This window comes from Falco punctatus (assembly GCF_963210335.1).
Source record: "Falco punctatus genome assembly, chromosome: 7".
NCBI classification, from domain to species: domain Eukaryota; kingdom Metazoa; phylum Chordata; class Aves; order Falconiformes; family Falconidae; genus Falco; species Falco punctatus.
In genome coordinates this window covers 30,660,887-30,686,852 of record NC_137587.1, presented here as the reverse complement: position 1 = coordinate 30,686,852, position 25,966 = coordinate 30,660,887, and the positions used below count along the sequence as shown (strand labels likewise).

General features: G+C 44.0%; 1 protein-coding gene across 2 annotated transcripts in view; it reads left to right on the top strand.

Annotated features, from left to right (window-relative positions):
- The first annotated feature begins 4,999 nt into the window (after nucleotides 1–4,999).
- Nucleotides 5,000–25,966, top strand: part of CCDC88C (coiled-coil domain containing 88C) — a 101,989-nt gene continuing 81,022 nt past the window's right edge. The window contains exons 1-3 of one of the 2 annotated variants that reach the window (XM_080396687.1): nucleotides 5,000–5,418; nucleotides 5,530–5,630; nucleotides 13,947–14,055. In XM_080396687.1, coding sequence (XP_080252813.1) covers nucleotides 5,359–5,418; nucleotides 5,530–5,630; nucleotides 13,947–14,055 — 270 coding nt within the window. In that variant the 5' untranslated portion in view covers nucleotides 5,000–5,358. The remainder of the gene's footprint in view (nucleotides 5,419–5,529; nucleotides 5,631–13,946; nucleotides 14,056–25,966) is intronic. The other variant, XM_080396688.1, reaches the window with a different exon arrangement.

Below are 25,966 nucleotides of genomic sequence, written 5' to 3'. Positions count from 1 at the left end.
TGCCTCTTCAGTAATCACTTTCTCAACAGACCAGGCCCTATCACACCTTTAAAACCTACAAGACACCTTTCCCTCTTTGCTGCTGCTTCAAATGATGTCTTTCCTGATTTGCTGGACCTGTAGTTCCTAGCTCCTGTACCTGAGCTCACTACTTTAGATCACCATGACCAGACTTGTTTCCTTTGGCTCCTCTTTAGCTTATGACTGTAATTCAAATGTATTTGTTCTCTTTTCTTTCAGGCTCACGAGCATTCCTTGACTGCTGTGGCACTCATTGCTTCTCTAGAGGGTTCAAGTGAAGGAGGTTACACCATCGTTCCTATGTTTGCCTGAGCTGTGAGTACTCCTTCCTTGCTTTCCAGTTCATGCAAAGAGCCCTAAACCACTGCCTCTTCATCTTCTCCCCCACTTTTGCTCAGTATTAACTTTATTGTTTGCCTCGTGTATTTGACTCTGCATCTATGAACTCAGATGATTATGAGATATTCTGCCCAAACTCGCTCCTTGTATTTCAGATTCTGTATTATGTTAATCTCATCAGGAGCCTACGCAGCTGGCTTAATTTCAGTGCTGAATGAACACCCTGTCCTGTACCAAAGGTTAACACTGGATTTTATGTGAGTTTCTCTTTGAATCTTTTCTTTCAGATACCAGCCACACAGACACCCTAAATCACCAGTATCCCCCCACCCCCCTGCCCCAATTCAGATGGGTCGAAGGCACATAACCAAATACTTTTGGGGCTTTATGTGTGTTTTGTTAGCACATATAGTTTTGTTTCTTTTCATTTTCATTCGAATTTCTCTAACACTTTCTTTATCACCTTTGTCCAAACAAAATGAACTATACTGAAAACAGCATTTCAGAATCGGATATTGCAAGGAGCAAAGCTATCTTCCGGCCACCTTCTTTTTTTCCTGGCACCCATTGTTTACAGCTTCAGAGTCTATTTAAAGTAAACTTGCTTCATAGCTGAGAAGCTGGGTGATGAGCAGTAGAGTCATATTTAGAAGAAAGCTACTTAATAACAGTCCCAAGCAAAGGAGGAGAAAAAGCCCTTTTCTGATTACCATGAGTTTAACTCTCGTATTGTAACCTCGTGAATTCTGTTATTCCTATCCCTCAGCAACTTACACTTTAGACAGCAGAAGAATGGTGGAGCTTTGTTGATGGTTGTAATCGTTGCTAGGGGACAGTCTGAGGGAGGTGAATCATGCCATTTACAGTCAGCCTAAAGGAACATTTGGGAATGCTTGAGCTTAGAAATTTCCTTCTGTGGTCTGTTGTTGAGAGTCGAGTGCTTTGTGGCTGTGAAGACTGCTTTAGAAATACACATGATGACAACAGAGGCATTAAACATCCTGGTGTCCTTAGTTGCTTGTACCTTTGTATATGTTTTAAATTGTTGTTCTGATACTTCTTACTTATTTGATAATTATGGTTTTAGTTAAAAGCTGACTGTATAAAAATGGTATGAAAAGAAAGCTGTTGAAAATCACCTTAAAATTAAATGCTACAAATTTTCATAATTTCTTTACTGTAAGAAGCATGGCTTCCAAATGCAATTGCACGTACATGTCTGGATCTGAACTTTCTTGGATATATTCACAGGCATTTATTTTATTTTGTCTGCTGTGGGAAAGCAGCAGCTTCAAATACCACCAGAAATGAGAACTTAAACTGTAGGTAGGTGAGGTTTTACAAGTGACTTCTCTGGTGAAACACAAGGTGGGTAAATAAAAGCGCTCACACTGTGAATGCTAAGCAACAGTTTGGAGAGAATGTAGAGGAAGCAGTTATAGGCCTCACTGGGACCGATGGTATGATACAGAATCACCGAGGAGAAAAAACACCGAACGTATATAAATTTGAGGGTCTAATGGCCAGAGTGTGGATTTTGCCCAAGGCGGGCAGCCTGCCCTGCCCAAGGCCCGTGCTGTGCACCCAAGGCTGAACTTTGCAGGGCTCCAGGGCGAGCCTGGGCTTGTTCCTCTTCAGGTCAGCAGGGTTTACTAGCACGCAGCACTCTTGCCTGGCCAGCGAGAAGTGTGTGGCCCAAAAGAGCGGTTAGACACAGGGACTTCAGAAGACTGGCTGCTGGGCATCACTGAGTGCGCCACCCGCAGCCTTCCAGCTCTTCAGCCAGGGGCTGCAGACCCCTGGCAGCACTTCGGTTCCCCCGTGTGCGTGCTGGAAGAGTTTAACGGTGTTTTTACACGCTAGGCTAGTGGTACCTCTTTTCCAACCGGCAAATGTTACTTCCTGCCGTTGTGCTTTCAGCACGAGGTGAGAACGCAGCCGCCCGCCGCAGCCCCTCTCCCTCGCTCCGGCCCAGGCGGGACGCGCCTCCTGCGACATCTGTCGCGACCGGCAGAGGGCGCCCGGCCCCTGCCCGCCGCGGCGGCATCGCCGTCCCAGCGGTATCCCCAACCCCAGTCCTGCTACTGTGGCTGCACCTCCAGTACCTGCTATGCTACTGCTAGAGGCCAAACATTTTCTGTAACGCAGACAGTACCGTTGAATATCGTGTGAGCATTTGGCCCCTAATAGCATCCCCAGCAGGACTTCCTGGATAGGAAGTTCGGGTTTTGTAATCATGTTCCATGATGTGCCCTCCCTTTTGATTACCTCGCTACTGGCACACCTAGATTGAACCACGCAAATGTTGCTTAATTTCAGGAGTTTGTGGAGGTGTACTCCTACAAATGAGTTGCATCCAAGTTGTGAAAATTAGGAAAGCATTCTTGTATTTGTATTCCATCTTCTCTGAAGGGGACTATATATTTTTCAAAGATTCAGTTCTTTTTCTTTTGACTCTGTTGATCAACACACCCATCCTCTGTTGTAAGTACTGCAGTAACAGCTTATAAAATTTTATTTAATGAAATCTGTTCACAAAATAGATCATAAGGCTTCACGAAGTTAAAATATAGCAGTCCATCTCTCCGAATTGAGAAATTATTAACCATCCTTCTTTCTATCTCCACACCTGAGCAGCAGCTGCTGCGCTCACAACCTTACCTGTTTCTCCTTCCAACCGCAACAGATGTTTCCCTTGCAAACCTTCCTTCTTTCCAGGTTCAGAAATGTTTGGACTATACGACTCGCACAACAAAGAGTTAATTTAGCTATTTGTACCTTCCCGGTACATCCTCCTAAGTCGGTCATAGGAAAACAGCTGTACCGGCAGTTCAGGTGGGCAGCTCCAGCTCGCAGCCAGGAGTTACCCTGCCCCGGTCTACACGTTTGAGGATTAAAACTGAATCGCATGCCTCGAATAGCAAGTTCACCAGCTAATTTAGGGCCATTCCCGTGCAATAATGGTATCCATCCAAATGCAAATCAGAAGCCCGAAGCCCGGGCTGCTCTTGCTTTCTTCAAGGAGCACGCAGTAGCTTCCCCCGCCGGGCGGACCCGAGGGGGTACCCGGGAGGACCCGAGGGGCTGCGGGGGAGCAGGGGCAGCCGCGGAGCCATACAGGCACACAGCACCCTCTCCCGTGGTGGCAAGTGTCCCTTTCTGCCCTCTTAGAGCCGGTCAGAAGCAAACACGAAGTCCGACCTCACTCCTGTATCGGAGTATCGGTGACCGATGCTACCAGAAGGCGCAGGGTCCTCGATTACGTACAGGGCTGCCTAAAACCAGGATCCTCTGGGAGCCTGTCATTAACACCGCCCCTCAGCGGGACAAACAGGCCACGGCGAGGAACACCGGCGTCTGTCGCTTGGGGACAGACTGCTTGCAAACTGCTCGGGTCCCTCGGGCAAAACAACAGATGTCCGCCCCTCAGCCGATCCGCAGACACGCACGGCCCGCCCGCCTGCTCAGGGCGACGCGCGGGAGGCGAAGCGGTGTCGCGATGGCTGCGCCTGTGAGGAGCGAAGCACGCCGCCAAACGCCGGCCCTGACAAAGCCGAACCTCACCGCGCAACGGCTCGGCTTTATGGCTAGATTACACATATATAATATATATTTATACATAAAATATATATTTACATATAAACATACATATAAATGATATTTACGCCAAATCGGAGACGGGGATAAACGAGGCAGCGATCTCCCAGATTACCTGGGGTTCTTTTTTCCTTTCTGTCCCCTCAGAGAAGACTCCGCGCCCGCAGGAAGGCACTGGGCCGCACAGGCCGCCCACAGCGACACCCGTAACGCTGCCGCGCCTCGGGCAAGCGGCGCTGAGGGGCCCCGCCAGCGCCTCGCTGCGCTTCGCCTCAGGCGCGCACGCAACAGGTCGCGCCTCCCGCCGTTCTCGGCTTTCCCGCTACCGCGCTGCAGCCGGGCGCTGGCACGGCGTGCTGTGTGCCGCGTGCAGCCCGCCGCGCCTGCTGTGCGCCGTGCAGCCCGCCGTGCAGCCCGCCGCGCCCCGTGCAGCCCGCCGCGCCTGCTATGCCCCGTGCTGCGCGCCGTGCCCCGTGCAGCCCGCCGGCACGCGGGCACTCTCGCGCTTTTTAAAGCGGGAAGTTCCAAGCCGCGCGCCAGCGTCCCGCACCCGCGTTGCCCGCGGAGGAGCGCACAGAGCCTGGCGGCTCCGAGCGACGGCTGCGAGCGGGCGCGCAGCTCTCACACCCCGCGGCGCGGTCCCGGAGCCGCTCGCGCCGCCACCTCGGTTCAAACGGGGGAACGAGGTGCAGCCCGAGGGCAGAGCAGGGTCGCTCCTGCCTCCCACCTCCCGCGTCCGCCCGCCCCCCCAGCTCTGAGCCCGGGGACCTCGCCGCCGCGGGGGCGGGGCGGCCGCTCCCGGGAGACGCTACAGGCTGGTGCAGCCGGGTCGGGCAGTGCACGGGAAACCACCGGCAGCTCGCCCCAGCCCCGCACGCGTCCCGCCCGCGGCCGCCCAGGGGCGCCGCCCATTGGCCGGCGCCTACCCTCTCCGCACCTCTCATTCGCGGCGGGCCGTGCCCGTCATGGCGCTACCGCGGCCCGGGTCTAATTGCTGGGGCCAGGGCGCGCCCCACCACAGGTAGCGCCGCGGTGGCGGCCGGAGCGGTGCAGAGGAGCTTCACGGAGCCGCCCCACCGGAGCTTTGCGCCTTCGCCCCCGGTCTCGGGCGGCTGCCCCCCCTCCCCCCTTCGCGGCCCCTCCTGCGGCTGCAGGGCGAGCGCGGCGCGGTGGAAACCGGCCTGTTGCTGCCGGGAGGAGGGACGGCAGCGGCGGCGAGCGGCCCCGCGTCTCCCCCCGGCGCGGGGGCGGGGGAGCGATGAGCCGCCGCGCATTGTTCCCCCTGTAGGCAGAGCCCGGCGGGCAGCGGGGCGGCGGGCCATGGGCTCCGCGCCTTTGTCTCCCGAGTGAGCCGGCCCCGCTCCCGCAGCCTGCCGCCGCCGCCAGCCGGGCCCCGGCGACATGGACGTGACCGTCTCCGAGCTCCTGGAGCTCTTCCTGCAGAGCCCCTTGGTGACCTGGGTGAGCGGAGCGGGGCGGCGGGGCGGCTGTCGGCGGGGCGGCCGCGGCCCGGCGTGGGGCGGCCGGGCCCTCCCGCCATCCCCCCAACCCCGCTGTCCTTCCTCCCGGCAGGTGAAAACCTTCGGGGCCCTGGGAAGCGGGGACGAGGACAATCTCGGCGTCTACATGGACCTAGTGGATGGCGTCGTCCTGAACAAAATCATGCTGCAAATGTGAGTGGGCTGGGGGGTGGCAGCCCGGCGCTCGGCCGTGTCCTCCCGGCGTGCCGCCCCCCCGGCCGGGCAGCGCCTTTGTGGTGCGCTCGGGAGGCTGTCGCGGCGGGCAGGCTGGGGGGACCGGGGGCGGGGGGGCCCGAAAGCTCCCGGTTTGCGGTTTTTTTTCCTTTTGGTTGCTTTTTGAATTTAACAAAAACGAAAGAAAAGAAAACCTAATCCAGTTCTGTAAAATCTGCTTTAACACTTTTCAAGGTTGTTGATGGTATGTGGGGTTTTGCTCTTTTGTTGGTTTGTTTTTCCCCCCAGGCAGTTACTTTTTCCTAGTAGTTCATATATGCTTTAGGGGAAGGTATGTGACAGTACTTCATCATATGAAGCTTTACTAGGAGGATTTCATCTGAAGTATCTCGTGTGAACTTTCATGTTAAATACAAAATCTAAGAAAAAAACCCACCGAGTTCAGCGATACCTCTTTCGGGCAGCACTGTGAGGAGATGTCTGGAGGAAACTTTATAAAAAAGGTTAAAATAGCAAACACTGAAAATACTGTAACATTTAATTGCTGATCGATCAACTTGTACTATTTTTAACCACATTTTTTCCCATTGCTGGTCTTCTGCATGCAGATCCTGACAGTTTTCTGTCATCTCTGTATTTGCTTTTAAATATTCTGAAATGTGACTGGTAGAAGAGTTTGTAGGGAGAAGTATTTGACTTACAGGGGAGGAGACTTTGGGAATCACTCCATTTTGTCACTACACTCTTTTAAGTGAATTAAATCAATCTGAAGCTCGACCAGTGATTTGCAATGTCAGGCCAAGTCCAAGCACTTAAATGAAGAATTCAATATTAGAGTCTAACTTAAAAAAAAAAAAAAAAAAAAAATAATCTTGGCAACCTGTGCCCCACCCACTCAAGTTGGCAAGTTTTTTATCTTCTGGTACCTGGCTAGTCCACCTGAAAAGGTAATCAAGATTTTCTTCTGCTTTGATGTTACTAACATGGAGAAGTTGTGAACTAGAATTTAGCAAAGCTAGTGGAGATGCATGATTTGAAACAGTGTCCAGATCAGTCGGCCCACTTGGAGATACCAAGCTAGTGGTGGTAAATGTTAGTGAGGATGGAAGCCTGATGTAAAGAGAAGACAATTTCCAGCATTTCTCAAGGAGTAGTTACACTTCAAAAAGATAACTCTCTTCAAATTAGGCTTGAGTATGAGCATTCCGATCCAGACTTGTAGTTTCCCAAGATGTGAGAAATGAGGTTTTGATTTATGATCGTTGTGTTTGGCATGGAGATAGCTGCAGCTGTTCCTGGATAGTTTGGTAAGTTGAGTCTGCTGCAGGTTAACTAAACTACCAGTCTTATCTAACATGTGAGAGAATCTTATTATTTCAAAATGAGAAAATTGAACTTGATACTCAGTTGCTCTTGATTTTTTTGTTACTAAATAGGCTGAAGTTACGTAACTTTCGAATTACTGTGGCATTCTTAAGAGTGATGTGTTTTGTCAGGTGGTGTACGCAAACTGAAATGTTTTTTATTTGGCCACCGAAATATATCTAAGGAGACATTACATTATTGAAGTCTGTGGAGCAACATAGCAATGCTCTGGGGACAAGGAGTAAATGATAGGATCTCATTGAAATAAGAAGACAAGCATATGGGCTGATGGGGTGCAGTGACACTAGTTGGCATTTTTTTTGGATATCATGTGTCTGGAGAAATGCTCTGGCATGTTTACTGGCCTTAAGCAGACAGGTAAATAAGTTGTGGTGTTTTGGTTTTTTTTTTTTTGCACCACCTCCCCCCCCCCCCCGAAAAAAAAACCAAAAAACAACCCCCCAAAAAAACAACCAAAACAAAACAACCAAAAAACCTCCAACCCATCTCTGCCAGCAGAGTTGCAGGAAGCGGGGGAAGCACAAGCAATGTGGAGTAGGAAACTGTCCCATCATATGCAGTTAGGCCTCCCCCTCTTTTTAGGCAGCTTTGGCAGTGCTGCTAATGGAGTCTCAGGAGCTTGAAACCAAGTTTTCTGCCGAGAGCTTTATGAAAGATTACAGTATCCCAACCCAGCAAGGTGCTCAGGAGAGGTGCTGACTATGACCTTCACTTTTTCCTAACTTAACCTTTAGAAATTGCAATGCAATTACTGCTTGCCTGTAAATCAGGAAAGCCTTGCAAGGTGTGTTTCTGCCCCACAAAGCTTTCAGAATAGAAAAAATAAATATGTGTTTTAAAATGCTTGCTCATTGGTTTTTGAAGTTCTGGTCCCTGAAGACGACTGTCAGTCAGAGTGCTTGGCTTGAGATTTCTTCCTGCTGAAATTGTATTAAATAAGGGCCTTTGATAAATCTGTGAGAATTTGATATGCCATGTGGTGATGGTGTTGATTGCCTGAAAGCACAGATGCGTGCACAGGCAGAGAGCAGGGGGTAGCAGAGTGAAAGAGCTGGGCTCCTGGTGTGGATGGCTGTGTCCTCGCTCATTTATTACTTTGCTTTTAGTGTTTTGGGTTAAATGTCCTTGCCTGCTCACTGGAACACAAATAACATGGGCATATGAGCTTGCATCCCAACACCAGATGCGATGCAGTATTTTGTTGCAGATCAACAAGTTTCTTTGGTGAATATTTTGAAAGCCAAAATCTTGGGAATTCCATTATTTAAAATGAGTTGTCCTGCAGCTAAGCAGATTTTAAGTTTAATCCATGGCCAAAAAGACAGGTGGATGTGTGAAGAAATCCAGATATACCCGTTGAGTGGAGATTGCTAGTGAAAGTAAGGCTTTAGCTGTTTGAGGTGCGAGTGGGCTATACAAGTTCAGTCAGCCTCTAGTTTCTGTTGTAATAGGTTGGATTTTGCTCGAATGCTGTCTGGTAACTTAAGAGTGGGTGGAGAGTATCCGAACTGTTTGATGTTGTGGTGTCAATGTTTTTTAGGTGGTGGGTTTGTATCAGCAAGGCAGCTGTGTCACCAGAGAGATATGTGACATCTATTTCTTTTCCTGCCTGCCAGGTCTCTCCTGGCTTTGTGACAGGAGGTGAAAATAAGGCTGTACTGTTATTCCATCCTCTTCAGAAATGAACTTCCTCCAGGAACGCTGGCCCTGAATCCCCTGAATAACGTGTAGTTTGCTCAGGCACAGGGGAGGAAGGGAATCCAGCCTGGGGTTGGGCAGATTCTGACCACGAGGTGGCTGGTAGGTAAGCAGCTGTTGGGCTTTGCTGGTGATTCCTAACAAAGCAAGACCTTTTTTTAAAGGAGGCCAGGGACTGCTTATTTCTCAGTAGTGGTGCCTAGCTGCTTAATGAGTTAAATCTAATAGGAAGAGACAGACAGTGGCGTTTGGTTTCCCCACTTAACATTTCAAAACAAGACAAACGTTTTTTTTCAAGTCATTTTTCTATAAATGAGTGGTTTCCTTTTTCCTGTGTTCTGTCCAAGTGTATACCCTAACCTGATCATGCATGAAGGGCACTTTGATTTTTGCAGACGTGCAGTACTAGCTGAATACTCTGCATACAAAAATGTTTGTTAACCTTTGAAGTGGAACTGCTGTGTCCTGAGCTTCTGTGTTTCTGATGGATTTATGTTTATCAGGGTAATGAGCTTCTCTGTGGACAAATTATGAAGAACTCTTAATTTTTTCAGATGGTTGTGCGTCACTTCCTGGTATGAAACTAGCATGTGGTGACACTGCACAGGCTGCCTTTGGTTTTACAGTTGCAGCTGTGGCATAATACCTACAAGCATAAGCAAATATTTGCCCTGTTTAACTTCTTTTAGAAAGTTTTATTTGGGAAGTGGTGTGGGAGTTTACATGTGCAGGTACCTAAGTGTTTTTATATTGACTTGTTCTAATTCTTATAATTGATAGTAGACTCTGCTTTTCTGTTACAACATTTAGCAAACAGGAATGTGTATTAGGAAAGTAGCTGATAAAACTGCCTCTATTAAAACCGCATAATAAAAATGCACAATAACAGATTTTTCAATTGCCACTGTCATGGCTTGTGGTACTCTCACTCTGTTGTCTTAAATTTAGACCATGTGACAGTAACAGTCACATTGTGAGTGCCCGCTGCTTGTGGTTTGTAGCAAATGGCATGAATAACGGAACGTTAAAGATAGCATCCATTCAATTTAAAATCTTATTTAGAGGTGCTTTTTTCTACCATTTTCTAGGCAATTTAGAAACCCTACCAGCCTTAGTGGCATCACCCCACCTGATGGTAAGGGAGTTAGACTGGTCAAAGGCTGGTGTATTTTTGGTTGAGTTACCTGCAGAACAAAGTGCTGAAGGGTGCTGGGCATGCTAGGCACAGCCAGTTCCTTCTGGTGTCTCATAACCCTTCAGCCTGGTTTGTGGGCTTCCCCCTTGCTCATCAGAATTACTTGTCAGAAATTGCTCAAATGGGATTGTAATTTTGAGTTTTAAAAATGGAACGTTTTTTTTTTTGTTACTGTTATTATTTGGTGGCTCAAGGGCTCCCAAGTGCTTGAACTTGTCACTTAGCCTCTGTCTCCAGACCCTTTCTATCCCCTGTGCTCCTGTGAAAGTCATGGTGTGCAGCCCAGAGGAGTACTTTAAAATATTTGGGAATATAGTGAGGTTTGAGACTTTCCTTCTGTTTATTTGGCTTGGATGTTTTTACTGGTTTGCAGAGTACCTCCCTTAGTCTCACCTTGGTAGTGCCACCTCAGTCTTATTTGGATAACTTTTTTGATCTTGAGGAGTAGGTGGCTTGAAAAAACAAGAGTTGTTTTCATTACATTGGTGTGCAAGGGAAAGACCAAACATCAAAGGACTGGAAACTCGTTGAGGTTGTGGGCAGGGATTTTTCAGATGCATTCAGACAGGAGTTCGGGTTACCTGGTTAGTGCTGCAGAAAATCTCTTTACATTTTCAATGTGATCCTTGGAAAGAGTTTCTTTCTCTAAAATTCTTCATAAACAAGTTCTACCAGCCAAAATAGGTGCTGTAATGTGCAGAGTGTGGTACCAATAGCTCTGTTTTCTTTAGGGTAGAAACATCTTTAAACACAGAATTTCTCTCACAGCATAATTTTAGTCGGGTTCTTTTTTTTTGAGGACTCTGCTTCTCCTTCCTGCTTTTCCCTGCTGTACACCAGGCTGTTTGGGTTCTACTGTTTTGAGTACCTTGATCTCTCTAGGTTTTTAACCTTTTTCTTTCACTTCCCTTGAGGTCAGTGAGTGTGTGTGTGGCTGTGGGTTTTGTGGCAGCTCCTTCCCTGGGTGCCACCCTGCTCCCGGGTGGCAGGGTGCTCTGCTCCCCTTCCCGGGGAGGCAGCGGGGGGGTCTGGGCCTGCTCCTGCCGCAGGAGCCTGGCTCCTGTGCCTCACCCCTTCCACATCCCACACCCCATCCCATCTCTGGAGCCAGGTGAGTGGCGAGGAGGCAGCAGGAGCGGGGTGGATCCAGCTGACCTCATGTAACATGACATGGTTAATTCTAGATGTGACATGGTTAATTCTAGACTGAGGTCTGATGCAGAAAATGCTTGAAAAATGCGACAAATGTATTCTTTCTGAATAAACACATGCCTGGAACACTTAATTCTTTTAAGTGCTCATCTCTGGGCTTATTAGGTCAAAAGATGTTTTGCCAGTTCAGTTGAGCTTACCTGGTAAATAAAAAAGGACACATTTATTCTTTTTCATTATTATTTATCTTTTTTATTGTGGTGACAGGACCTCCCACTGCTTCCAAGTGCAACTTTCTGTAGCTCCTCCAAGTTCTCAGCTGTGGGGCTAGGACATCTGTAGTTAGTACTTGAGCTTATCAGATCCAGGATTAAGAAAAAATATGGTAGCAAATGAAGAAAAAGGGCGATATTGCTTGTTGAGAAGAAATAGTTTGGTTTTCCCTGTGGTAGTTCAAGGCATAGGCTGTGTTGGCCTTCCATATGCACCCACGCAAAGGGTCATCTCTGAAGTGAGCTGAGGTGCTGCCTAAGTTTGTTACAAAATGTACTCAGAAATCCAAACCATTTTTTCAAGCTACATTCTGTTTTCAGCAAAGCTTTTCACTTCCTTGTTTGTGGGGAGGAGGCAGGACTGCCAGAGTGACACTGTGCTGCAGCTTGGCTACAGATTAAGAGGACCTCGAGGTCAGTGGCATTAAAGGCTCTTGGGGCGACCAGTTACCCTTAATGAAGATGATGGGATAAAAGCTCCAGGATTCCTTCTGAGGGCCTGGTCCTGCCAATGCTTATGTTCTTGGAATGCGTGACTAGCTCAGTTGTGACAAAAGATGAGCAGGTCTTGTCTGGGAAGGAGGAGTTGTTTAAGGCTTTTGAAAACCTCATCCAAGTCCTGCAGTTACATAGCCTACAGCTGTTGAAGAAATCTCTCCTTTGCTGTGGCCAGTGGGTGCGTTTTGTGGATTTTTGCCCCATTTTGTGCAGTTTTGGGAACAGTCGTGGAGTATTGCTCTGCTATGCAGTTGGTGTTCTCTTCCTGGCTGTAGACCTGGGTTGCTGCCAGGCAGTGGCATGGTAGTGTGCCACCTATGTGAGCTTTCATGTGGAAACAAGAACTGTAGGCTGACCCTTGTCTTGCCAGCTTCTCTTTACTGTACGTTTCTTCCCTTTCAGCTTCCTAGTTTGTGGTTGTGACCTTGCCTAAAAAGGCTAAGCATTCAGCTTCCTTCAGGATCCAGCATCTGCTCGGAGAGTACTGAAGGCAAGGTACTCTCCGAGTTCAAGCCCAGGTGCCACTTGTGCTTCTCCAACTTGCTGTCTTGCTGAAGACCCATACTGTCAAACAATGTATGGGTATGGCTTCTGCACTCCTGTATCCAAGCATCAATGAAATGGAATACTTATTACAGGCTTTACTTTAAAAGCTTGTTACAGTTACCTTTCTTTGTTATCTTTTTTTTTTTTCCCCTCCCCATAATTTATTACGGTGCCAATCAGTATACAAAATCCTTTGTTGCTGTAAAGGCAGTGTAGAGTCTTGCTAGCTTGCACCAGTGTCAGTTCTGGTCATCTGTACTTCAGTTTGCTTGAACCCTGGTACATAAATACTGTGTCTTGTGTTACCTGCTGACAAGGCAGTTTTCTCTCTTCTCTGGAGTATCTATGCATTCTGTCATATCTATACCCATAGCACTGCTTTCACTGGAGAGGTGCTTTGGGATGGTGGTGCATTAAAAAAATAAACAGACCAACCACCAAAAACCAGCAAACCACCCTACATGCCCCCAAAAGCCCCACCTCTTTGATATACCTATGTAAACTTTGGCAGATATGATTTTAAAAATAAATATTGGATCAGTTCCTCTTTTATTTTCTTGTCAACGCCTGAGTTCAGTATTTGGCCCTGGAAGAGCTGTGAATGGCTTAATTAACAGCCAAAGCAGAGCTCTGGGAGGCAGGTGTTTGGATTGTGTAGGAGTTTGCTGATAAGATTCTTTATTAGACGGGAAATGCAAGGCTTTGATCTATGCTATTGGCAGATAAAGGTTTTCAGGTTCCTTTTTGTGCAGCATGTTAGGGTGTACACAGTGTCTGAAGGTGTACATTCATATTAAATTATTTGCAGCTTTTCCCCCCCATGTTTCCTTATTTTAGAAAAAAATAGTGTAAGGCACAATTTTGATTTGCTTCCTTTAAAGATCAAGCAAAAATTTCAGGCTTCTTTCTGTAAAGTCTTTCCACCAAATATTTCCTCTCTTGCTTATATCTCTGCATATGGTTATATTTTGTTCATATCTCAAAGCCTAGTAGAGCTGGTTTTTGTGACACAGTGGGTATATGAGAGGTCTAGTTAGATGATATGGGTATAATAAAAGTGCAGTGCTCCTTTTTCCTTCAGTGCATAATATATCTGGGTTTTGCAGTTTGCACAGTGATCATTAATAAAGTGTTAACACCCTGCTCTTGTCATAAAACTCCAAAGCCAAGGAAGGCATGGTAGTCTTTCCTAGGCTTCCCTTTATTTGAATAAGATAAACCCCTTATCAGGGACTGCTTTGATCTAGTGTGCACAAACTACACATGATCTGTTCTTTGGGGAAATAAATAAGGAGGGAAGCAGCCCTGAATTGCTGTGTGGGTTAACTTAATGTATGTTCTTCTGTGGCATGCGGGAAGATCTTCAACTTATGCGTAGGTGCAAAGGTAATGAGCTCATTCTGTCACAAAGTAATGTGTCCTGTATAGTTATGTTAGTGTATTTAATGGGTGAATTTTTAAGGGTTTTCCTAATGGTGCATTATTGAGATGTGGTCTTAGCACAGAGTAAATTAGTAATACTTTATTTTCTTTTTTCTGTTTTAATAGAGATCCTCGACCAACCAACCAGCGTGTCAACAAGCACGTGAATAATGACACCTATCTTCGGGTTCAAAACCTGACAATCTTAGTCAGAAACATTAAGACTTACTATCAGGTGAGATTTCTGCTTTCTGCTCGTTAATCTGTGGTGATTGCTATAATGTTTCAGTTAGTGCAGGGGCTGGCAGCTTAAAAAGAAGCTTGCTACAGGAAACAGAGGAAATTGTGTTTGTGTAAAAGTACTTTTAGCCATGCTTTCCTTATTAAATGACAATGCAGCTACCTTCTCTGTCTCTCATGGCCAGAGGCTGCTTCCCTGCCCCTGTCTCTAAAAAGAAGTGTGCTCAAAGGCTGTCATAGCACTTGGAGATACATATGGTAAAAGGGCTCTTTTGTGCTGGTAGGGTATGTTATGTGAAGGGGTTTCCTAAAATGGCAAGGCAATAATGCTTCTGGGTATAAAAATTTTTTTTAAAAAGTAAGCTTCTCTTAAAGTGGCTGCTAGCAAGTAAATCATTATGAAGAAATGTCTTTAATCCTAGGATATAAACCTCGAATTGTTATACTACTAATAAAGATAACCAAATTTTTACTTACTTTGAAGGTAGACTTCTTATGCTGTGTACCTGTTTTTAGGTGTTAAAGCAGTTTTGCTCTGAACTCCTTCTCTAAGACACTGAAGTGCAGGAGTGTGCACATACTCACAAATAGTGCACTTCTTAGGTGACATCCTTGAACTGACTGTCAGTGTTCCTCTGCTGTAATAGTGGCTGCTCTAAAACCAGGGTGGTGACAGCTGAGCTCTTTTGCAGAGTAAGATAAATGCTGGATGATGCTGGAAAGCCACAGGAGTGAATTCGGTTACTCTAAATAGAATTTCTGTGTACACACTGTTGTGTATATTTAGACTCCTTAGTGGGAGGGGTAACTGTTCTACTGTTTCCTTTCACATGTGTTTTGCCAGATTTGAATGCTGTGCAGTGTAAACCAGGCTGAAACCACTGAGGACTGTTGAAATCCTCTGTGTGTATCAATCATGTAATAGACAAAACAACTGAAATGTAGGAGTTTATGTCAGTGTGCTCATCCTGGATGCTTCATCTTTTCTGTACACATAGGAGAGACTTTTGTATTGGCTTTGTCTTCAAAATACAGAAGAGATGTAATGCTTAACTACAGTAGTGCCTTTGATACCATTCCTTTCCTGAGCTTGCCTACTGCTGTTTCATGTTACTGGCCACTACTCTGCTTCTGGACTTAGGGAAGCCTAATAGAGAGAGACTTCTGAAACTGTCAGATGCGGTGGTGACTCATCTGTGCAAATTCCAGTGGTCTGCTAGAAAAGTTAAGTGTGTAAGTCGTGTTTGAGATGAGGTAGGAGGGTGTTAATATATTTCTGAAGACAGCTGACCTGTGTCTCAATTGTTGAGAACTGGCGATGCTGATGCAATGTGATGTCATTCCTGAAACTTGTGATTTCTAAGGGGAAATTCCACTTGCTCTTAACTAGAAGCTGAAGGGTTTTTTTTGCTTGTTTGTTTCTCTGTTACCCACTGAGCAGTGTAAACGTATATGGAGTCTACAAGGAAAAAGGACCATGTTTAAGGAGAGGAACAGGACTAGTCTTTCTCTCCTCATCCCCAGAAGATTTACAGTCTGAGAGTCTCTGGTCCTTCAGGTGTTGGTACTCTAAAGCTTTTAATTCAAGTGACTTTGTCTTGGAGCTGATAATCTGACCTCTTTTTAACAGTATCTGAAGAGAGAAATCAGGTTCAGGAAGAAGTGATCCAAAATCATGTGTTATGTTGCTTGGTGTCTTTTTGACCTAGCTGTTCAGCTGCGTCATCATAATCCAATAAAGCTAGCAACAACCAAAATAGGTTAAGACATAGTTTTCATTGGTAAACAGTAGTTAAGGCTTGCAGTAGCAGGCCTAACAATGATATTCCTGTCATAGTCCAGAAATTAAGTACTACGAATCTTGCTGCCTGAGGACTGTATATCCTGTATGTAAACAAAGCAGTCATGAGGGCTGGTCATTCTTTGCGTTTGATCTTGAAAACATGTAGTTACAACAAATTTTTAAATAAGATGAACTTTTTTGTGATGATAACATTCTCTAAGAAACTTATTTGTCCTTGTCACAATCACATCTTCAGGGCAAATCCAGGGTCTTGATGTTAATATGAGATTCCCTTTCATGTGGTGGTGTGAAGTCTTCAACTCTTCATAGTCTGGGAGAAGTTAAGGCCATCTATGCTGTGACAGAGCTCTGGGTCTGATTGATGCCAGGGATAATGTCTCACACCTGTACTAATGTCTCTTGTTGGGTATCTGGAGGGTTTCTTGTGTTTTGGTGTCTGATATAAGTAGCTTTTACTAGTGTGGGTTTGTTTGTGGTTGGTTGCATAGTGAAAAAAAAACCAAATGTATGCTTTTGAATATGTTAAATGTTGTTAGGCCCCTTCTCTCCTGAATGTTAGAGATGTTTTTAAATAGGTTGAAGTAGTGGGCATTCTTTGACGAAGTAGTATTTGTACATTAGCTTAAGCTAAAATGAGGGCAGTGTCTTCCTGACTGAAAACATGCTGTCAAATTTGGTTGCAGACTGGAAGTGGGAGGGAAAATTTCCTGACAAACAATAGGAACGTGAATTTGCTGCTTCCTCAAGAGAAACAAAAGCTCTAAAAATGCAGTGTTAGCCTTGACCTTTGACATTCCATTTCACTTAATGGACCCGAATGAAGTATATGGCTTAATTACTGAATTTGCTAGACCAGGTCTCCTAGAATGAGGAAAATGCCACCTCATGCTTTACTGAAGGATATTGGTAGATATCAAAGAATCCTTGCCCCTCTCTGCACTGGGCAGGAAAGATCAAGAAGGTGATGTAAATTCATGGTACTGTAAACTGTATCTGAGAAAGGTGACACAAGTGGTTACTAAAATTAACTCTGATATTCAGAAGCTAGTTGACATTTCAGATCATAAAATTGTCTAGTGTATCTATATCTAATATCAGATTTCTCATATATCTGTATACCTTATATCTTTGTTAAAGCAAAATTCATATTAATACAGATTATACTACTTCAGAAAACAAGGACTGGTCTAATGCAGAAGCTTGAATCCAGGTATCCTGCACAGTGTTAGGGCTTTCCTGATCTCTTAGGTTGAGGGTCTGTGCTGGGAGTGATGGAACAAACTGGGTTATTGGTGGAATTTGGCTTTGATTTGAGCCATAAAGATCAATTCCTATCTGTGCTTCAGCAGGCATAACTTGGGAGGGATAAATGCAATGAAGCCTTTTTCCTAGTTTGAGTAACCTTGCATTTTCAGATGTTAATGAACAAATCAGCAAACAATTTTCTGAAGAGTTGCCTTCTCACAGCTTTCAGCTGCATAAAACTGGATTGCTGATGGCTACTAGGAAAAACATAGTGTAAAGGCTCTTAAAATGGGAGAGAGTATTGTTTGCTGCAGGCTTTGGTGTGTGTGGTTTTCTTATTTTATTTTATTGGGTATGTAATACTTGTTACTGGTAGTAGCAGGCAACATCTGTGTTTCTCACTCTTAGCAGTTGCACCTTTGCAGGTCTGTTACTGGCTTGAGAGGTCCCTCTTGAAACCAGGCAAATGACTCATTTTGCTGTGGGATTTCATGAGCGTTCAAGAGAATCTGTCACTAATTGCATTTAATAACTGTTAACAGCACTGGTTCACTGAAGAAATGGCTGGTCATAAAACTTCTGGAATTGGTGCCGTATCTTAGGAAAGGGCTGAGCACAGCAGAATGTTTTCATTGCTCATAGTGTGGGTTTTATGTGTCTCTTCTTGCTCTGACTGAATTCAGACACTTGGCTGTCTTTAAACTGGGGTTCAAAATAGTTTTGTAGGGAATAGTTTAGTACTGAGAATTACAGGTTACTGCCTGTCACTGTGGTGAGGATGTTGATTAAAGGAGTCAGAGAACTGAATGTATTGAAGAAGAGATGCTCATCCACTGTTCACTGGTGCAGGTGTTGTGCATCCTGGTCAAAGAATGAAGTCTTTATGACATCCTACAGCTAACCACTGTATAGGAATGGATTGACCTCCAACTGTCATCTGTTGCCTTGTGTTAACATAGTTGGGAATGTTGGTCCTTCAGTTGACACTGGGTAGACCTGTGCAACACAGATGAAATTATCTTGCTGTTCCTGAGCTCTGCCTTCACTTTGAAATGCTTCTGTTGTGAGCTCCATTAAGGCTTATCTACTGGTCCAATTAAATTGGCTTGAAAGTAGTTGAGGTGAGAGTAGTGCAAAACTGAATAATGTTTGGCTTCACTGAAATAAGCACTCTTGACCCTTGTTGACAGTGACTTATGGCCTTAATTCCCTGGGGCCTTGTGCTTCTTCTCCATTTAATTCCAGCTGTGGCAACTGTCTTCATAGTTGTGTGGTGCTTTCCCGGTTTCTGGCAAAGTTCATTGGCAGTGTTGAAAAAAATAAATAACCAAACAGGAAAAAAAGGAACAAAAAAAAAGCCCCTTAAGTTGCAATAACCTGTGCAAGAGCTATTACTGCTGCTGGTTCTGTCATTTCTGATGATGGAAGAAGAAAGCTAGAAAATCTGAGGGGTGTTAGCCTATCCCTTTGCCATGCTGTAGAGACTATTTAAATCCTGTAGGTGCTGGTACTTGAAATATCTGTGCAACAGCAGCTGCCCTGATGTCTGCAACATTTGGAGAACATGCTCATACCTATAGAGTGCTGGAAGAGGCCTGAGGCAGGCTGGCAGGGGAAACTTGAAGTGGCTTTGCTGTGCTTCTGCTAATGTGTCAATCCTTGGGTTTAGTGTTTTTCTAAGGAACTGAAAATCACTTTTGATACCAGTTTATAAAAATTAAATTGGTGACAGGATCTGTTTTGATGTCAGCTAGTTTCCTTACCTTCAAAAGTGCCAGTAATCACTCCAACAGTGTATACTACATGCACAAGGAAAAATACCTACCATTCATATGGAATGTAAATAGCGGATGGAGAGAAGAAGAAAAAAAGGATGTTATCATCCCTTGGCTAGTCCCTGCATGGTATTATGGCCACATCTGGACTATGTGGATGAAAAATGCTGTTGTAAGAAATGCTGCAACGTGGTCATGGCTGTAATTTTTAATGCCTGTATTCCCTGAAGTTGTGGCCACTAAATACCTAGCAGATTGCTTCATGTTTCTAAATAGGTTGGAAATATCTCTTCATTTAAAAAAACCCACAAAGTACTGAGAGACCATTCTGAAACCAGTTGTGACTGTGGCTTGTGCAGCTTCAATAAGAAACAAACCCCTTAGCATTTCCATTTAAATGGTGGTGTGGGGGAATGAGGATGAAACCGTTCTGTGACTTTTTGGGGACTGTATCCCCACAAATTCTACCCTTCCTACCTAAACTCACTTATCTGGGCTCAGAGATAGAGGCATGTTTCTTTAGACCTATGTCCTTCTTTTACTTGGCTGCTTTATATTTGTGTAAAGCCAGTACAAGCAGCAGGGGTTTTGTCAGGCACGTTAAAGGGAGTTGCTGCCTGTGAGCCTGGCTGTTGCTGTGAGCGGTTTGGTGCTGGGGCTGCCTTTCTAACCTCCAGGAAAGAGTGACAATTTTGTCTTCAGGCTGGGGCAAAAGCTGGTTTTCCTGGTGGGTTAGCGAAAGTCTTGCAGATCAATAGCTTCCAGATCAATAAACAACTCCTGTAGTTGAAACATTGAGTTGAGTTTAGAGCTCTTAACTGTACCGCAATCAATTCTTGGAGTGCCAGATTTGGGCACAAGTTATGGACAGGTAACTATACTCAAGCTGTAAATAAAGTTCTGGCAGTAGCAATGGTCCTCTTCTGTGAGTTGAGATCTTCCCTACTAGGCAGGCTGGTTCTAGTGGGCTAGCAGTCCAGTCCTTGGCAAAGTAAACACCAAAATGCTAGAAATGCATGTGAATGTGTATTCTTAAATCAAAAAGCATTCTTCTGTTCTGATGTAGGAGAGTTTGTACCCACAGTGACCTACTGAAATTAGATAAAAATAAGATTTTTTTGCTAGCCTTGTCAGTTTGGTGTGTTAAAATACTACAAAATGCCTGGGTGACTGCTTTCATTTGGATTGCTGTTCCCTAGAGATCTTAATTTAGTAGCTCAGCTTAGGGAGAACCTTTCCTCATCTTGAGCTTTAAATTCCAAGATTATTAACTGAGAATGTCAGCTTTCTCAGGAATAACATATTGGAAGTTGCAACAGATAAGCTTTTTCTAATTCAAATACTTTGCTGATCTTGTGCACTCTTAAGTGCATGTTCTCTCCCTTTGCAGTACAGTTGGTGGGCTATGTGCATACAGTCTTCTGACTTGTTTCTGCACAGCAATTGTGTTGTTGCACTTACCAAAGGTAGCATGCATGTTTTTTGTGCAGCTGTAACTTAAGGCCACAACAAACAATGGCAAGCAGCCACTGAGCCTCTTTTTCGCAAGTCTACAATAAATAAGTTAGTATTAAGGTACTACTGTAGAGGTGCTCAGTGTTTCAGTAAGGCAGTGAACTAGGCTTCAGGTGATTCTGCCACTGGCATAACCTGGAGCAGGACCTTATTAGCTCTGGATTTGTTTCCAATCTTATTTTTCATTTGATTTCTTTAGTTAAACTTGCTACACGCACAGACTGTTTATTTATGCAGTACTTGGCTTAATGAGACCTTCTTGGTTCTGCTGCAGCAAAAATGTTTTGAGTTGGGTTTTCTGTTCTGCAGTAGTGTGGTTGTGAGCCTTGAAGGTTGTATGTAAGACTGGTATTATGAAGACATTCAGTTACTGCAGTGGTGAGTGCAGGGCAAGGGAATGACTGACCTTGGCACAGACATTCTGGGAAATGCTGAACCAGTAATTTTAGTCCTTCACCTGAAGATAGTGGTACCACTGCTGCAAGTGGAACGAACATAAGAATCACAAAGGTAGAGATCATTTTGTATGGGTCCTGTTATCAAGTGTTTCAGTGAGAAAGAGGCTGAGACAGGTGACTCATCACGACCAGCCAGACTGGTGCTTTTTAGTGAGAATTGTCTTGTTCATTTCCAGAACAACTAGGTAAATATTTCTGCCCCAGAGTTGAAATAAGTTTCTGCTGAGGTTAGCTGTAAAAGTTTTCCCAGGTTGGTGAGAGCTACCATTTTAGGTGGCTAGTAGCATGCTGTCTGACACCTGACTGTTATCATTGGCTGTGATTCTAGGATGCATTTCAGCTGGTATGTTGAATTATGTCTGGAAGCTTAATAGAGGGCTGGGCTTGGTGACCTATTTTTTCCCCTGAGGCCCCACATGCCTTTTAATACAGAACGAAATAGTGACCCCAAACAGATGGAAGAGAATAGGTTGGCTTTTAAACTACTTTATTGCCTTTAGTTTCCTGAAGCTAGAATATGGGAGAGGGCAGAATAGGCTGGCATGTGTCTGTGTAGTCTTGTCTTTGTTTTGCTTAATAAGCTAGAGGGGTGTGAATTCATTGTGCAGACAAATGAAGAAACCAAGCCAAGAAAAGAGCAACAGTGCAGTGTCCTAAAATATGGAGGCAAAAGGAAGTGACCTGTAAAAATTTTACGGTATGGAATAACTGCTTGGTTCCCACCCAGCAGTATTTACTTAACCTCTGACATCTTAATTGAAAACAATTCTTGGGATGTCCAAATTACAGAATGCATCCACTCTGTCCTTTATATGGCTTTAAAAAAGGGTAATGTGAGAGTGTGTGTGGCTTTTCTTAATGAAAGCCAAGGCCTAACGTTAATCTCCTCGACTATTGCTGTGATTACCACAGGGTATTTCAGTCCTTTACTACGTATGTATCTTTTGGATATTAGGTTTAAGACGTAAGCCAGTGTTCAGACAGTCTCACCAGATAGCCATATTCAGTCCTGCTGCCTAGATTTCAGCTAAACGTCCAATTTTTGTCAGTTGAAATTTTACAAAGGAGGGAATTAAGTTTCGTAGAGCCTAACAATTTTGGGTAAATTAGAAAATAGCCTGCGTGCCACTTATAGTTGAAAATAACTTTGAAATTTAGTTTTGGTAAAAGATAACAAATGAAAGTTCAATTGCTTTATTGCTTGTGTTTCTCTAATGAATTCCATATCACTTAGTCCTTTTCATTAAAAAGTCTTCAAAGAGACAAGAAGATGAATTTCACAAATGAATAAAGTATGATTACAAAACAACCCCCCGAATCATTTACCAATTCCCAAAGCAAATAACTTCTGCCTTTTTAATGCCAGGTAGTAAGTGAATGTGCTTCATGTGCTTACCTTACTTACACATTCTGTCTATTAAAGTGTTGTTTAATCCAGTGTGGCATTTAATGAGGTTATTACCACATGCTGTATGGTGGCACACTGGATTCAGTCCACAGTGTTGCTCTTGTGCAACTCTGACTCTGGATTGAGGTTTGGTGTCAAGGCTTGTTCCAGTGACATCTTTGACTCTGGTGCGGAGTGAGCAAAGGTGTCTCTGTGCTTCTAACTCAGCTGGGCTAGGCTAGGCTTTCTACTCCAACAGCATTGTAATCAGCTTTTGTTTCAAAGATCTGTAACAACCTCTCACCTCTTTGTACACTGCTTTTTTTTTTTTTTTTTTTTTTTAATGACTTGTTAGACCTGTAAGCAATTCCTCCACACTGTGTTTTCATCTGAGGTGATATTTGAGATGCCTTTTTAAGTAGTGCTTGTCTGTCATTTTGAAGGATTAATTATCATTTTCAGGAGTGTATAGGAGATCTTGGAATAGAGCATCATATTGAAATGCTCATTTGTATTTACTTTTGAAAACAAAATGTGGTTTGCATTGTAAAGATCTGCTTAAGCTTCTGTTGACCTCTGGTACTTCTGGCAAATGTGAATGCTCTTGGGCCAAGAAATGGGCATGCTGTTGTGGAGTCACCTGTTCTGGTTAAGAATGACAGGATTTACCCATCTGAGCAAGCAACAGAGCTGGGGACAGGAGGAAGTTCTAGTGTACTAGCTTTTTTGCTGAAGACAGACCGCAGGAAAGGGTATATTTCCAACTTCATATGGTGTATGGACTTTACACTAGCACAAATAAGAGAAGGCATCTGCTCATGAGATTGAAATGCACACAAATTAAAATGCTGTCACTTGCTGATGTATGCATACATCTTCCATTTGCAAATATGTTGGTTTTAAAAGGAGGGTTTTTTTTCAAAACAAACTCTAAAGCAGCAAATTAATGTGTGTATTCACTTTAAGTAAGCAGAAGGACTTTTTTTGTAGCTGTTTAGATGGGCTGTTTGAATATAAGCTGTGTGTGAGCTGGTGCCTCTCTTGTTTCCCATTATAATTAAGAGATGGAGCTGGAGAGGGGAGTTAAGTGTTTAAATTCTGCTGGGTCCTCATATGGCCAGTAAAACTGCCTAAATAAAAATCTGCTCAGCAGGCTGAAATGGCCCCTGTGGAGCTGTCACTGTCTGTTCTTTCATAATTAGCATTATTAAGACTCTAGATGTTTAATTTATTTTTTAGACTTAGAATGACATAGTTTGTGCCCGTTAGGTGATCAAGGTAACTGTGATAGACATCTGCTCCTTTGGGGGCGAGTAGGAAAGACTTAGGGCCTTTGCACAAAGGAAAAACATTGTATGAATTCTATTTAAATATCTTCCTGTCCTGTGAAAACGATTATGTAGTTGGTTATTAATATTTTTTGAACTAAAATAGGTGGTGGTCTTCCTCTAGAAAGTCACCTTTATTTAGCTGATGTTAAAGAACTGATTTTAAAAGCATCTGTAAGTTGTTTACTATATTGAGAAGCAAAAGAAAGATAAATTCCCTGTGGCACCTTTAAGAGTTGTTTTGTTTTTAAATGGTGATCCCATCTGTAATATAACCACTGGGAAGATATTTGTGAGGGAGTGCAGCATCAAATTTGTATCACAGAAAGACCTGTTTGGCATGGTGTGTATTAGAAGACAAGGGGAGGGTGGTACTGAGGTTAATGCCTGATTTATTTTAGAGCAGCTGTGTTACAGTAAAGCTAAGTGGATAGGGTCCCACAGGAGGCATAAACATTTGCCACTAGAGACTGGAAGGAGGTGAATTTCTGTTAAATTTTTGATACTAAATGCAGAATTACTATGTATGTTAAAAGGCTCATTTGTAAGGATGCAGGTTCCAAAGAAACATAATCGGTCCTGAGAAGTAGATTCATTAAAAGTAAAGAATGCTTCACTTAAGAACAAACCAACCAATGCAACCCCCCAAAAAACCCACCACACACAAAACCAACCCCCAACACAAAAAAAAAAAAAACAACCACCACCCCAAACCTCCAAAGAAATCAAAACCTACAAAAAACAAAAACAAAACAACCCCCCACCAAAAAAACCCACAACATAAAATAACCCCACCCCCCATTTGACTAGTTACATGTTTGAGTGAGTTGGAGTCTCTTAAGACTATGTAGTTACTTCAAAGCAGAACTACAATTTAACCGTAAGGAGTTGCCTTTTAATGTAATAAATATCTTAAGGTCTCTTACTCAATTTTGATCTTTCAAGAGGTGGAAAAAACCCTAACCAACCAACAAACCCAAACGCGACAATCAAACCAAAACCCTCACCCTGTTGTGTTCTGTGTTATCCTGAATATGAAGAAGCTGTGGGTCAGTATTAGGGTTTGTCTTTGTTTTCAAGGTTTGTGGCAAATGCTTATCCAAACAGCACGTGGATGTGTCTTTACAGTTTTACTTGCAGTAGGAGTGAGACTGTAGTAGAGGACCACAAAAGCTGCCATTATCAGAAGCCTTGCTTACACTTCAGTGCTCTGGCACTTAATCTAGTTCCCAGCTTTCAGTCATGCAGAAGAAACTAAGCCGGAGTGCTGTGTTTTAATTCTCAAACTTGGTTGAGCTGTCTTGCATTTCTTCCAGTATGCATTTCCTTTGTAGCCTGAGCCAAAAACTTTGATTGGAAAGGTGATTTTGATCTCACTTTTTCACTTCGCCCTTTCTCTTTATAAATTGCTGGGTCCAAAATCTGTGCAATTGAGGGATTCAGATTTGAAATAATTTGTTATTGCTTGAAGACTTGTCTCCGTAAGACACAGCTGCAGTTTGGCCCCTTGTTTCTTAAAGCATCTTGGTTAACATGCAATTGTACTTTCTTTGTGATGGTGTAGGACCTGATTTTTAAGTGGCACTGACTTGCTCAGACTGACTTCATATAACCTAAGATGCCGAGCATCTTGCACGGCAGGGTCTGTAAGCAGTTTTGCTGTGATACCCTTGGATATTGTGAAACCAAAGTTGTCTGCCAGATCATGGTTTGCTTTGGCTGCTCTTGAGAGCATATTGCAGCCTTTAGCAGTGTCAAGGTATTTATCACATCTTATGAGTACTTGACATTTTGCAGTGTTTGTGGTAATGGTTTGAATATCTGCAGAAGGACCCATCCTGACGTGCTTCCCCAGTCTTGAGCTTAGCAGGACGCCTAGTTTTGGAGCTTTCAGCATTCTGCCAAACCTGCTGGTAAGACAGATGCGCTCGGATGAGAGAGCCAAGTTGGTGTGACAAAGTAAAAACCAGTTGGTTTTATGACAATCTGAACTGAACTGCTCTGTGCTTCCAGCAGGCAGACTTTGCAGCCAGGCCTGTCACCTGTTTATAAGGGACAGATCATGTGAACGTACTTTGCAGTTTGCTTATAGACTAGTAGAAATACACTTTAACTTCTTGACTCTAAAGGGATAGTCTTAAGTATCAAGTACGTTAAAAAAAGAACAATGACCAAACAAAACCAAACCACCTTGATCTTCCTGATACTCATGCCAGTCTCTCCCATCAGGTTGCATTAATCTTAATTCCTCAAAGTTTTCCGTAAACCAGGAAAGTTAGTAGTGAAGAGCAATTTATTTTTACCTGGCTGAACACTGTAGAACAGTACTTAAAACAAAAGTTCCTGATTTGTTCTTGTGTCTGTAACAAGTAGTGTACAATTCCTAGCTTAAAA